Source organism: Notolabrus celidotus, chromosome 17, assembly GCF_009762535.1.
Source record: "Notolabrus celidotus isolate fNotCel1 chromosome 17, fNotCel1.pri, whole genome shotgun sequence".
Taxonomy (NCBI): domain Eukaryota; kingdom Metazoa; phylum Chordata; class Actinopteri; order Labriformes; family Labridae; genus Notolabrus; species Notolabrus celidotus.
The window spans coordinates 21,818,083-21,831,821 of record NC_048288.1 but is presented as its reverse complement, the minus strand read 5'-3'; the positions used below and the strand labels follow the sequence as shown (position 1 = coordinate 21,831,821).

At 40.2% G+C, this 13,739-nt stretch overlaps 2 protein-coding genes across 4 annotated transcripts in view; one reads left to right on the top strand and one right to left on the bottom strand.

Moving 5' to 3' along the window:
• nck1b (NCK adaptor protein 1b) overlaps positions 1–4,046 on the top strand; it is a 47,612-nt gene extending 43,566 nt beyond the window's left edge. For all 3 annotated transcript variants that reach the window (XM_034706393.1, XM_034706392.1, XM_034706394.1), the window contains one exon: positions 20–4,046. In XM_034706393.1, the coding sequence (XP_034562284.1) occupies positions 20–220 (201 nt within the window). In that variant the 3' untranslated portion in view covers positions 221–4,046. The remainder of the gene's footprint in view (positions 1–19) is intronic.
• Positions 4,047–6,152: 2,106 nt separating this feature from the next.
• Positions 6,153–13,216, bottom strand: bdh1 (3-hydroxybutyrate dehydrogenase, type 1). The gene is made up of 5 exons (XM_034706396.1): positions 12,877–13,216; positions 9,284–9,394; positions 9,050–9,191; positions 8,787–8,939; positions 6,153–6,791 (listed from the first exon to the last, which is right to left on the bottom strand). Exons 1-5 carry the CDS (start codon positions 13,087–13,089, stop codon positions 6,325–6,327), a joined length of 1,086 nt encoding a protein of 361 aa, XP_034562287.1. The 5' UTR covers positions 13,090–13,216; the 3' UTR covers positions 6,153–6,324.
• Positions 13,217–13,739: the final 523 nt, after the last annotated feature.

The following is a 13,739-nucleotide window of genomic DNA, read 5'->3' as shown; positions in this document are numbered from 1 at the left end:
TTTCCTCTTCTCTCCACAGCCAAACGACTTCTCCATCTCCCTGAAGGCGCAGAGCAAGAACAAGCATTTCAAAGTGCAGCTGAAGGAAGACCTTTACTGCATCGGACAGCGCAAGTTCAACTCCATGGAGGAGCTTGTCGAACACTACAAAAAGGCGCCCATCTTCACCAGCGAGCAGGGAGACAAACTGTACCTGATCAAGGCCCTGGCTGCCTCCTGATCCCTCTCTGCCGCACACACTCACACATACACGCACTTACACACACACACACGAATATAGATCGTTAACTGCATCCATATATATACAGATACTTAACGCCAGAACACACACTAACATTCAGACTCCCAGCCTGAGGACTTAACACATCATCAGGACTTTAACGCCCGATTTGTGAGCATTCCAAGAGGAGGGATGGAAAAAGGATGGGAGAGGAGGACACTGAGGGGAGACAAAGAGACTATGGACTCCAGAGAGACGACTACAGACCTCTTGGTCGCCTATTTTAAATTATCCAGATGTGTTAGGTCATAGGCAACGCCATGTATTTCCACCTTTATCTATTAGAGTCGCATTTAGTTTCCTCTTTTTTTTTTTTTTTGTTGATAATATATAATCTTTTTAACAGTTTCTTTTTAAAATGTGATTTTTAACTATCCAACACACAACAACAACAACAACACAGGAATTTTTCAGACGTTAGTCCAACCCATGGAAGTCTACACTGCAACTCATTCTTGTGTCATCTGCTTGTGGACACGCTAATCCATGACTTCCGCCTAACTGCTAATCATGAATAAAAAAACAAGTGACCAAAATATATTTATTGATAAAGTTCTGTCGGGATCACAGTCGCAGAAACACTCGTCTGATTCTACGGAGAGTAGTCGTTCATTTTTCTTTCTTTCTTTTTTTTTTTTTTTTTACAACAGAACTGCTTGTCTCACATATTGCTGTATCCATATCATGTGAATGTTACAAACCTGAGGCATCACAGGCAGGCGGGGGAGGCGGGCTTAAGTAAATCCCATGACTTTGCATGCATGCACGCTAACGGGATAGCGTCCTCCTCACGCCTTCGCTGCATCTCCTAAAAGGAAAGATTGACGGTCTGCGTTTAGTGACGGGGGGTGTGTATCCGTGCGTTTGGAGGTTGCAAAGTTTTCTTTGATAGTCTGGAGACTCCCCTTCCCTCCTCTTGTTGGATTGTGGCTGACAGCTGATGTGTCCTTGCAGACGCTTTTGCCAAAGGGTACGTTTTTTTCTGGAGATGAACAGAGCAATCGGGCGAGGTTATTGGGGGTGAACCCTGCTTGCTGGGAAAGAAAGATGGGAGGGGAATTGATGGACCGGTCCAGGCAGTCCAGAGAATGATGTCACTTCTCCAGAATTAGTGATCACTGGAGGGAACAGAGGGTCACAAAGGGGTCACATTCGTGTGGTTGCAGCGCACATACATGAAGCTAGGAAACGCCCTCTTCCTTTAGGGATTTTCAGACACAACTCTGAACAGTCAAGAAAAGAAAAGCAACCTCGTCTAGTACCTCTGCGTTCATTCAAGAGAGGAAATCTCTCCGTTTGTATTTCCCAGAAGAACACATGGTTTGTATTTACAGTATAGGTCCCTAGTGAGTGGGTGTTTGTTGAGTGGAAACGGACCAAGTAGAGTTGAATGTCGAGGGGGCAGCTCGCATTAGCGCCTGCAATCAGAGCTGCGGCAGCGCCTGGCAGGGAGCCGCTCGAGCAGTGAGGCTCAGGGAAGAAGAGGAGGATGATGTTGAAGCTCTCCGTGATGAGTTCTCCAGCTGTTGGATGGAGCGCAGAGAGAAAAAGAGACCGAGAGAGAGGAAAGGAAAGGAAGGAATGGAAAAGTGGACCCTTAAAAACAAAAGTAGGATCTATTGGGAGGAGAGCAGTATCTGGATTACCACTCCCAGTCATGAAGGGGTGGGGGAATCTGAGCGCAGGCCAATGCTAATGTATCACAGCAGAGAGGAAAAGGATTTCTGCATGGCAGTGTGTTCAGAGAGCTTTGAAGGTCTCTTAAGGACGGGCGTGAAAGAGTAGAAAACACGGGTGTGAACTTTTTGACGTTCTCCCTCTCCTCCCCGAGATGATTGACAGATCTATTCAAACCAGAGCTGTGTGATGACTGAGTGTTCTGGAGCTTTAAATGATGGATTACGAACAGTGGAACAATTAGCTTTCAGTTTGAGTTATGATGAGATAAAAAAAAGGCGAGTTCTAATTATTCATCTTCTGGGATGAGATTGTGAATTATGTCAGATTACCAGTTAAAAGAAAAAAACACATTCCAGGATTTAAAAAGCGTCTGTTTTCAACGACATGGTTCAAATGTAAACACAGGATTGTTTATCAGCGTGTAATGATTTTTTTTTTCTTTCTTTTTTTTTTTTAAGTTTTGGTCCCTGAATTTTCAGATTCCTCTCAGTGTAAGCTGACTGTTCTGTCTGACGTCTGTGCCTGTTATGTCCCCTCTGTTATAACTCACCACACGAGTATTTGGGTTATACCAATCCTGTTACGTGTCGTTTATTGCACTCGACCCACCCAGCTGTTTTTATCTGTGCCATTTTTTTTGTTCTGACAATTAACACGAGATACTGTTTGCTTCCAGACAAATACTATCAGCAACCTTTTTCTTTTTTGGAAATCCTCCTCGACCATGCTTCCAGCTCTGCAGCATCTGCGACATTACGCAGCATGAAAACGCCAACTCTATGTGCCCCAGTTTGAAGGATTTAGGAGATTTTTTTCATGTGCCTTCACAGCTTTCTGTCAACCAAAGGTTTTATGTCCCCCCTTTATTTCCCACCCCCCCTTTTGTCATCGCCATGCACTATTTGGTTAAAGCTTTGCATGTGCGTGAGTTATGTTTGATTTGTGAGCTCCATGTTGAAGGGTGTCAAACAACATCCTGAGATAAAAGGAAGGGGTATTTCCTTATTCAGTTGACAAAGGCTCAACCTCTTTTTTATTTTTGTTGTCATGCATAAAATGCCCATTTTTGAGGTGATGTGTCTAGTTTTCAAGTGACCTTACCTTTACGGATTTCATCACTTTAATTGAACAGTGAATGCTTACATGTACAGTATAAGATATGTGATGTTGATTCAGAAACAGAACTCCCAGGTGTGATGTAATCATGACCTGTATCTCATGTTCGAGCACCTCAAACACAACGGTATCACATGTTGTTGGTTGTGAAGAAACATTTGTGTTTCATACGAGACTAGTGTCACTTTTGCAGTTTAGCCACTCAAATATGTAAAAAGAGTTTTAAAAAAAATCCTCCACACGTCAATGTTTTATTGATTTTCAAACACAGAACTATACGGAGTCTCTGAAGCCCTGCAGAGGTGATTCGTTTTTAGCTTGTGTGCACAATAGTCAGTTGTGCGCATGAGTTATTATATTTTGCAGACAAGTTATCTTGTATAAGATAAAAATGAGTGTGCAGAAATAAAAGGGACTTCAGAGGCTCTGTATGACTGATATCGTCCTTCGTAGATACTCTTACAAATTTGGATTAATGTACACCAATGGAGGCCACATGAGCAGATCCTCGTAGCTGTACAGAAATGATGAAAAGTCTGCTTAAAACAGCATACTCGAGTTTTGACGAACATTCTCAAGAAATCATTTCTGAAACTACAATAATGCACCTGCAACCTTTTTCTTTCTGACCACCAGACAAGCCTGAGACGACCTTTGGTTTCTTGATAATGTTCCGAACAAATGAGCCTGTGTTAAACTTTTGGTGCTTTAGTGCTGCTTACATTTCTATGGTGTTCTTTGTCTCAAAAAAAAGCTTCTGTTTTTGTTGTTTCTTCCCCCCCCCCCCCCCCCCTGTATGAAAGAGAGTGAAGAAAACAGACCCATGCTGTGGAATGAGAAAAGGCAGTGCTGTGAAATTTAATGTCATGCTCTTAATACTGTTTTATGGAGGGGAGACCGTCTTCAGGTGTAATAATTTAGAAGAGTTTATTAGAGTGTTCAAAAGATGTAATAAACAATGAGAAAAGGAGAATTGCAGTTTTATCTGTCTCTTCAAAATGAGGTAACAATGTTGGAATTTTCACTTTCATTTTGTTCTATTGCTGGGTTTTAACAGATTTACACAACAGAGCATGTGCCTCAATGTTTTTAGGAACAGACGAGTTTCTAGCTACAAGTCCTCGCTGTTTAAAAATAGCTCCTTTTTTAAAATCTCTTTGCTTCACTCAGATATATTTCATAGCAAAGCAGCTTAAATTGAGACATACATTTCATCTGATAGGCAGCAGATGATACTTTTATGAAGCCTGCGGTAGTCTTCTTCTACAGTACATGACTGCCCCCTGGTGGTCATTTATCTCATTTCACTCACAGGCAACACCCCAGCTTACCTCAAATGAAACTTTTTACAAATCAGTCACTTTTTGGATGCTTTATTGAATTAATTCTTGAAAAATTATTTCTTAATATTAACGGCGTTTAACGGCTTAAAAGGCTCTACTCTTTCATTTCATTGTATACAAAATACTTTTCGGGTTACAAACATTGGGATGGATGAGGGGGGGATTTTTTGTGCCCATTAATTACATCAATCAACCTCACCCACACATGATCTTGCAGCACATTTCAGACAAAGTGTGTTTGTGTTGTCGTTATGTAACTTTTTGGACAAGTCCAGCCAGATCTCACCACGGCATTACAGCAGCTGACCTCGGTTTGTTCCGGCGTCCATCACAACAGAACAGCAGGCGGCTCCTCTCTTGAGTTCTCTTGGTCCTCACACCAGTTAAACTCTGAAGGATTTGTTGGAAGCAATAACTATAAGTATCAGGAAGGGGGGGGGGGGATGGATTAGGAGATGGGACATAATATCACAGCAAGCAATAAAGAGGCATTATTTTAAAACTACAAGTATATCCTAACCCTGCTGATATCTAACACAAGGTAGTAACTACACAGTACAGAATTTGTCTCAATGTATTAAGTTATTGCTCATAGAGAAAGACTGATATGTTTTTTTCGGGGCCGATACCGATCATTAGAAGTCAAGGAGGCCGATAACCGATATTTGGAGCCGATAGTCATTTGCAGTAAAAGGGGAAATATTGGTGTCAAAATTTTGAATACAAACTCCAACACTTAACTTTGTTTGAATGCCTTAAAGCAAATGTTAATGAAACAGCTTTTCAGATTTGCAACCAGGGGTGCAGCTCGCTTGGCTGCCCCCTAGTGGCTGGCTGCAGTATAGGTCAAAAACTCTGTCTACCCCATACATTTGAATGGGGCTGCAGTCAAACTTTAAAAAATAAATACACGTGGTATGAATGTTTCTCACATCTTTATGCTGTGGTGATATGTAGTTATTATTTCACTGTTTTGTGTTCAAGGCCTCTTTTTTCTGAAAACGTTCTTTTTCGTTCGTTATCAGAGGTTAAAAAACAGGGTTTTACTTCCGGGTTTGCTTTGATTGACAGCTTTTTGGCTTCAGAACCGTACCGTAACGGGAAAAGGCAGAGCAACGCTGTCCATTTTTATTTACAGTCTATGATTGCAACATGTTAAAGGTTTTTTTTTTTTATCTTAGACAATAGACATCTTTGTTTTAAAATTCTAACACAAAGTGCATGGAGCTCCCAGGCTCAGCAGCATCTATTATAAAGTTAAATGAAAACTTAAACAAATAAATAACTCCCTAAAGTTTTACAAAATGTAAAAATAACTGAAATGTAAATCTTTCACTTGTCTTTTTTTTGTGGGGATATTTCAGTTTTCTTGAAGTGGGGTTGTATGAGTTTTAAATCACTAGTAATTGTCGGGGCCACAACAGATGCCACTCAGCCTGCTCCTGTCATGAGAAACTGCAGGGAGAAATGGAACGCAAGCTAGACTACAGTTTCTGCAGATGGTGTCATTTCTGTCAAGTGATTTAGCGAATTTTGTAAGATTCCGACCTGAGCAGGAGCTGCATCAGAGCCAAAATAACCCAGTTTTAAATATATCTCTTATCGGCGGTCGGATTTTTTAAAAAGGCCCATGCCGATATGTGTCAAAATGCCGAATATCTTATCGGCGCCGATAATCAGTCTATCCCTATTTGCTCATGTCAGACATACAAAAAACAATAATTTACAAAGTCTAAAAATATTAGGTTTTAAGGCTTGATCAGTGAATGATTTCAAGTGCTGAGGAATCCAAACAGAGTTCCCTCTCTGTCTGGGTCTGTGCAGTGCTAGAAAGTCTAAATAAATGCTGATATCTTGGATTCAAGGGCAGAAACAGAGGGAGCTAGTTAAAGAAAAGCCTCTCTTTCAGTAGTACAGGAAGTCAGATACAGCGGCAGGCACATGTGTCATCATCTGCATTCTGATCCACCAGTGCGGCTCCATGGGGCTGTATCGTGTGTACGGACGTTTGGACACGAGGGCATCAGTGATATCATCCACAACAGGAGCTAAGTTCTTGTTTCCACTGTTGCAGAGCGAGCGTATCACAGCCATGAGCTGCTCGAAGCGGGCTTTCCCATAATCCTCCTTCACCAGAGGGGGGGCCTCGTTCCACAGCTTGTTGGCCATGCTGGCAACGTTGTCCCGAGTGAGGATGCTGGTAGCCGCACTGAAGTTCCCCGGTTCAACTATGGACACTTTTACGCCCCAGGACTTCATCTCATAGCGGAGGCAGTCGGAAAAAACTTCCACGCCGTATTTGGATACGCAGTAAGACGAGCTCATGGCGTTTCCCATCCTCCCGTACATGCTGGACAGGTTCACGATGCGACCTGCAGAGACATCAGGAACAGAAATGTAGCTGAGCTTTTAAAGACTCCTGCAGTCCACAACCTGAGGACACTTCTTGTACAACAAACGGTTGTTTTGGCAAACTCGTTATATCTCGCCACCAGAGGGCACGGTCTCTTAAATTGGGGTATGGACATTTCCAGAATTAGAATCAGAGCTCACCTACATAGTCTTCTCTGGAGTAAGACAGCTGAACTTGAGGTGAGGGGACTTTTTTGTGTTTTTCATGTCAAATTGTAAATATTCAACTCCTCAGTATTTTTCTTGTATTTATTTATAACAAAACAAGTGTCACCCTTACAAAGTGTGAGGGGAAAGCTATAGTTTAGATTTTTATTAGCTAACTAACTACTTGTTAGATGGTTGTTAGCCTTGATGTTAGCAAAAAAAATCCAGTTGGGGTTGGTCGTCACATTCTCTTTGGGGTTGGTTGTCACATGTAACAACCAACCCCTATGTCGGCAAAATCATGCATGGTGAAATTAGTTGGAGTGTGCAGACCCTACATTTGCCATCACTGTAACTCAGACAGTGACTGCATGTAGCCTAGTTGAGTCGGCCATTATTGTTCAGCCTATTTGTTTTGTTCTTTATGTTGTTATATAGGCTGGACTAAAGATGTGTTTCCTGTTCATGTTCCTTGCTCACTTTATGTTAAAATGCATTAAGTTATGTAGGCCTATCACTTGTCAGTGCAATTAAACATTCAAATTTAGTTCTGCCTTCTTGCCTTTTTTAAAATATTTTTTCCCATAGAAATACCATTGTGACAACCAACCCCATAGTGTGTGACAACCAACCCCATAGTGTGTGACAACCAACCCCATAGTGTGTAACAACCAACCCCATAGTGTGTAACAACCAACCCCATAGTGTGTAACAACCAACCCCATAGTGTGTAACAACCAACCCCATAGTGTGTAACAACCAACCCCATAGTGTGTGACAACCAACCCCATAGTGTGTGACAACCAACCCCATAGTGTGTGACAACCAACCCCATAGTGTGTGACAACCAACCCCATAGTGTGTGACAACCAACCCCATAGTGTGTAACAACCAACCCCATTGTGTGTAACAACCAACCCCATAGTGTGTAACAACCAACCCCATAGTGTGTGACAACCATCCCCGTGATGGGGTTGGTTGTTGTCACAATGTGTCAGAGTGTCTTTGATAGTTAATTGCCTCTTTGTTACAATGAGAGAAAATGAGAGGGATACACATTTCAAGCTAACACCTTAAGCTTCAATTTAATGTAGGAATAACTATTGAAAGATGCTTTGATGATGAGCAATCATCAAAACAGTAAAAAACAATCCCGTTCACCCCTACTAACTTAAAAAAAAAGGAAATTCTGAACTAGCTTTTGGGAGTTTAACATTTATAACTAGATCATACTATTGTAGTCTTATTTTCTTTTTTAAGCACTTAACTGTGCTGAAAAGTGCTTTGCAAATAAATCTATTCATCAATTATATCAATTATCAATTATTATTATTTTGAAAAATTAAGCACAGCTTTGAATTTCTTTCAATTTTCAGTTTGTTTGCAGTGTTAGCATTCCTACCAGAAATCATGGGGCCCTTATTCTTTGCTTACATGTGTTTTTGAATAGGAATTCCAAGAATGCACCTAATCCACCATAGAGACACTAAGAACAATGTTAAATACAAGGCTCCCTGCCCCCTTAAGTGTTTTTTTTTATGTATGGACACTATTTAACTTAACATTTTAATTCCTTGGCTTTCAACCCTGCATGAGACTCTGCTCCTGTTTTAGTGTTTTTATTGTTGTAATTGTTTTTATTGTTTTATTATCCTGTGTTTTAATTGTTTTATGCCTGCGTTGTTTGTCTATTTATGTACAGCACTCTGTCCTGGCTGTGGTCGTTTTAAAGTGCTTTATAAATAAAGTTGAGTTCATCCTGTTGATATCTAACAAGTGAAATAAAGAGTTATCCTTCAGCCTCATACCTTTGGCCCTGCGGATTAGTGGCAGGACCGCTTTGGTAACCCTGATGGTGCCCCACAGGTTGACCTCAGAAACTTGCTTGTAGGTCTCCATAGATGAAAACTCCACTTCTCCAAATGTGGACACGCCAGCGTTGTTCACCACAGCCCACAGACCTGAGTCATGATATGTGACAGACTGTCATAGAGGGAAATAGTCTGTGTATGATCTTCTTACTGAGCAGTGAAAGGAGGTGACAGGGAAGCTCAGAGGGTTTTCACAGTACCTTTCTCTGAGTCCTCCAGGTTGTCTTTAATGTATTCAGCAACCTGGTTCACCTGCTCATCACTGCACACATCCAGCTGGAACACCTTCATGCGATCTGAATGAAACTCCTCCAGCTCCTTTGCACCCTCTCCCCCTTTATCCTGCAAGGAGGGCATTCACTTTTAGTAGCATACATAAATAAAATGCATCTGAAACACATTCTCTTACACATTCTTTGAGTTTCAATCTGTACCTTAAGAAAACATGCTGCAAAGACTGTAAAGCCAAGTTTGTGCAGATGTTTTGCAAGTGCATGACCAAATCCACAGTCACAGCCTGTAATAAACACAGCTTTCCCCTTCACCTGCAGAGAGGGGAAGAAGAGTGTTTTTATTTCCATGAAAGATAATTAACAGACATATTGAATTCAAGTATAAAGTCCAATGCAACAGAACTATTCCACAAGTTTATAATTTTTATATTAAAAGAAGCAGGGTTCAGTACATATGAACATTAACAGGGTGGCAGGTTAAAGTCTAAAACAGTACTGTATTGTATTTTCTTATTACAAGAAAAGTGTAATAACTTATTACACTTGGAGCCTTCCGTTCTATCCAGTGCTTGTGTTTTAAACCTTAAATTATTGTTTGTTGTTTTGTTACAGCCTCCGCACCTCTTATTCCTATTGAAAAACACTATGCATCTATAAATTGTATGTTTTAACTTGTACTGTCATTTTCTTGGAACTGTTTTTTCTGACATGTGCTGCTGACCTCCTGGCCAGGTCACCCTTGGGAAAGAGATCCTGATCTCAATGGGTTTTATCTGGTTAAATAAAGGTTTAATAAAAATATATCAATAATAATTTTGTACTTTTTTTGTACGAGTTCTGCAAATATAAGTCTTTACAGTCTGGTTTCAAATCCCTTCACAGCACTGAAACAGCACTTTTAAGAGTTCTTAATGATCTCCTCCTAACAGTTGATGCTGGGAACTCTGCTGTGCTGTTGCTTTTAGACCTGACTGCCGCATTCGACACAGTTGATCACCAGATATTTCTGTCACGCCTCAAGCTTTGTGTCGGCATTAAAGGTAATGTCTTGAAATGGTTCCAATCCTATTTGTCAGAGAGGACCTTCTCTGTCAACCTTGGCCAACACTCTTCAGAAGAGGTCCCTCTAGTTTGTGTTTCAAGACTCTATTTTAGGGCAAGTACTTTTTTCATTTTATATGCTTCCACTGGGATTCCATCTTTAGAAAACATGGCATCTCCTTCCACTGTTTTGCAGATGATTTGCAAATCTATCTGTCTTTAAAAACAAAGGACTCCATGAAAGCCTTGCTGACCTGTCTTGGAGATGTAAAATCATGGATGGAGATAAACTTCTTGAGTGTGAATGAAAAGAAAACTGAAATCAGTGTTTTTGGTGATTCTGTTCTGCTGGATGGTGTTGACAGTGCCTTTGGTAATTTAGTGTCTCACTGTCATCCCTCAGTCAGGAACCTTGGTTACAGATCAGATTTGTTGTGAGGACAAGCTTCTTCCAGCTGAGACTTCTAGGCAAAATGAAGGTCTATCTTCCCTCTCATGAGTTTGAGAGGGTGATACATATGTTTATCACTTCTCGCCTTGATTATTGTAATTCTTAGTATGTTGGTATTGATCAGTCGTCTCTTCGGCGCCTACACCAGGTTCAGAATGCGGCTGCACGCCCGCTGACTGGGAAGAGACGACGGGATCACATCACGCCTGTTCTGGCCTCTCTTCACTGGCTTCCTGTCAGCTTCAGGATCCAGTATAAAACTGTGTTGTTGGCTTTTAAAAGTCTACATGGGTTGGCACCAACATACCTGAGTGAGTGTTTGAACCTGCATGCTCCAGTCAGAGCACTCAGGTCAACACACCAGATGCTTCTTGATGTCCCATAAGCAAGGCTAAAAACTCGAGGTGAAGGAGCTTTCGCGGTGGCTGCTCAAACACTGTGGAACAGTCTGCCTCTTAATATCAGGACCGCTCATTCGCTTTGAATACCTGTTGAGCGAGACATCCAACTTTTTATTTTGCTTTTATTTATTGTGGCTTTTTCTTGTACTATCTATTGTGTGTGTGTTTTTTTTTTTAAATATCTACTCTTTTAAATTATTTTAACTATTTGTTTTTATTGATTGTGTTTCTAAGCTTGTACAGCACTTTGGTCAAATGCGGTTGTTTTAAAATGTGCTATATAAATAAAGTTTGACTTGACTTGACTATTATATTAATACTGTATGCCTTTCTTTTAAATTCCAAGCCATTCATGCCTTCAGAAGCTACATGGCGTACTAAAGCGATGATGTGACATAATCTTCATCCTAAAGACATACAACTACAGTTCAGACTTGTTTCTACCAGCTGCGCAAAATCTCTCAGATCAGGCCCTTCCTCTCACATCATAACCTAGAAATTGTCATCCATGCATTCATCACTTCCCGATTAGGTTATTGTAACTCACTCTGCACCTGCTTAAGCAAACACAACCTCTCAAAACCAGACATCCCTAACATTGATTCACTTCCCCTATTCAGATCAAAATTCAAAACCCATCTGTTCCAATCCACATTCTCTGTTTAACTTCACTGCCACTTTTTAACTTACGTTACTTTGCTTGTTGTTTTATTTATTTTATCGTGCTGTTTTTATTGTGTTTTATCCTCTCTGTAAAATGTCCTTGAGTGCTTAGAAAGGCGCTTTAAATAAAATGTATTATTATTATTATTAAAACTCCAGTTAGTCCAAAACGCCGCTGCCAGACTCCTCACACACACACCAATAAAAGGGAACACATCACACTGATTTTAGCCTCTCTTCACTGGTTACCTGTGGGTTTTAGAATTGACCTAAGAGAGTGTCTCCTCAACTGCTGATGGTTTTTATTATTGTCTTTTACTTAACTCATTTTAAGTCTCTTAAATGATTGTCATGTGCTTTTGTGTTGTTGTTTTTTTCTCTTGCTATGTTTTGCACTCTGCAAAGCACTTTGTAAACCTGTTTTTAAAAGGTGCTATATAAATAAATGTATTATTATCATTTATTATTGTAGGCAAGGCAAGGCAACTTTATTTGCAAAGCATTTCATACATGAGGGCAACTCAATGTGCTTTACATTAAGATATTAAAAACATTGGACATTTGGAGAGGATCAGTCTAACAGTGAAGGGTAGTTGTAAGAATTAAAAAAAAAATGGAATTGTTTTTTTTTATTATTTTCACTCATTGCCCATCTTTCCTCTAACATAGACCCCCCCCCCAACTTCTCTCTTTTTAAAAATTGTATTCATTTATTTTCTTTCTTTTTCTTTTTCTTTTTAAAATGTAATTAATTTGTGTTTGTTTATTGCATCAGTTCCATTGCCATTTACCTGTTTGGTGACTACTCTATTTAAAACAATGTATCTGATAATCTTGCAGAGGGGGATTTTCTTTGAACGCAGAGACAATGTTCATTGTGTTCTTAGGGGAAGAAAAAAAAGGGGGCATTGTATATTTTGAATTGACATCACTGTATTTTGCTCTGATTGTGTCCCAAATAAAAAGATTAATAAAAAAAGAAAAAAGAAAAAAGAAAAAAAGAAAAGAAAAGAAAAAAACATTGGAAACATTCAGACAATCATAAAAGAGTTAAAATGACAAATAAAATGAAACATACAAACTAAAAGGAAAATTAGAATATATTAAAAAGTACATTTAAAATGTGCATTTAAAGCGAATTAAAATAAGAGCAGTTATAAAAGGATAATATACGGAAGCCTATTTGGGACATTTGTTTCATTTCCGTGTTTGCTATCACAGTCAATACTTTACATTACCTCCACCACTCCTCTTGGAATCCGAGGTGTCGCAACATAAAGCACAAACAGCGCATAGAGCACAACTATGCACTCGGTTACACTGGTCTCCGGTAGTCCTACAACCCTCATGGACGCGTTCAGCAGGGCAGGCAGTCCAAAACCCAGGACCACCGTGAGAAACACTGAAAACGACACCAGCAGAGCCACTCGGAACCCGGAGAGCGGGGCCATCTTGACGGAATGATGCGTTGACTCTCCAGGAGAGGTTTTACATCTCTCTCATCGAGGTCACGGTCTGTGGTCACGGCACGCCCCCTGGATCACATCACCAAACATCCCCGAGCTGCGTTCAAAACCGTGTATGGTTCAAATCCGCAGCTCCAGTTTAGAGAATAAACCACATTAAAAGTTACCTTCTGTTGAGTCAAACTGCAGCTTGGAACAGTGAACCTCACTATGTTACATACGGGTATCTGTGTTCAGGTAACGCTCACCTGTAACCTTCTTTAATGCACATTAATTATGAATATAGTGCAAACAGGAGCCCTATAGAGAGTCTATTATAGGACTCAGGTGCAAACTAACCCCACCACTTCAAGTTACTGCTGTTTTTATGACCACAGTTTTTTATTAGTTTTCACATTTTTACATCTTAACAATAACTGAGAGAACACATTATCAGGATCAGAATCAGCTTTATTGGCCAGGTATGCTTGAACACACAAGGAATTTGACTTTGGTAAACTGTACTCTCTTTGTACAAGGCGTAAGAATAAATGGAAATGGTAAGTGGACTTGTACTTATATAGCGCTTTTCTAGTCTTTCTGACCACTCAAAGTGCTTGTACACTACTTGTCACATTCACCCATTCATACCCATT

What these genes read in the sequence shown, in the direction of transcription:
- bdh1 (XM_034706396.1), bottom strand. Translation starts at nt 13,089, where the DNA reads ATGGCCCCGCTCTCCGGGTTCCGAGTGGCTCTGCTGGTGTCGTTTTCA. An exon ending in TTCCAAGAGGAGTGGTGGAG is followed by an intron (nt 9,395 to 12,876) that starts GTAATGTAAAGT and finishes CCCTCTCTGCAG; the next exon opens with GTGAAGGGGAAAGCTGTGTT. An exon ending in TTGCAGCATGTTTTCTTAAG is followed by an intron (nt 9,192 to 9,283) that starts GTACAGATTGAA and finishes CCCTCCTTGCAG; the next exon opens with GATAAAGGGGGAGAGGGTGC.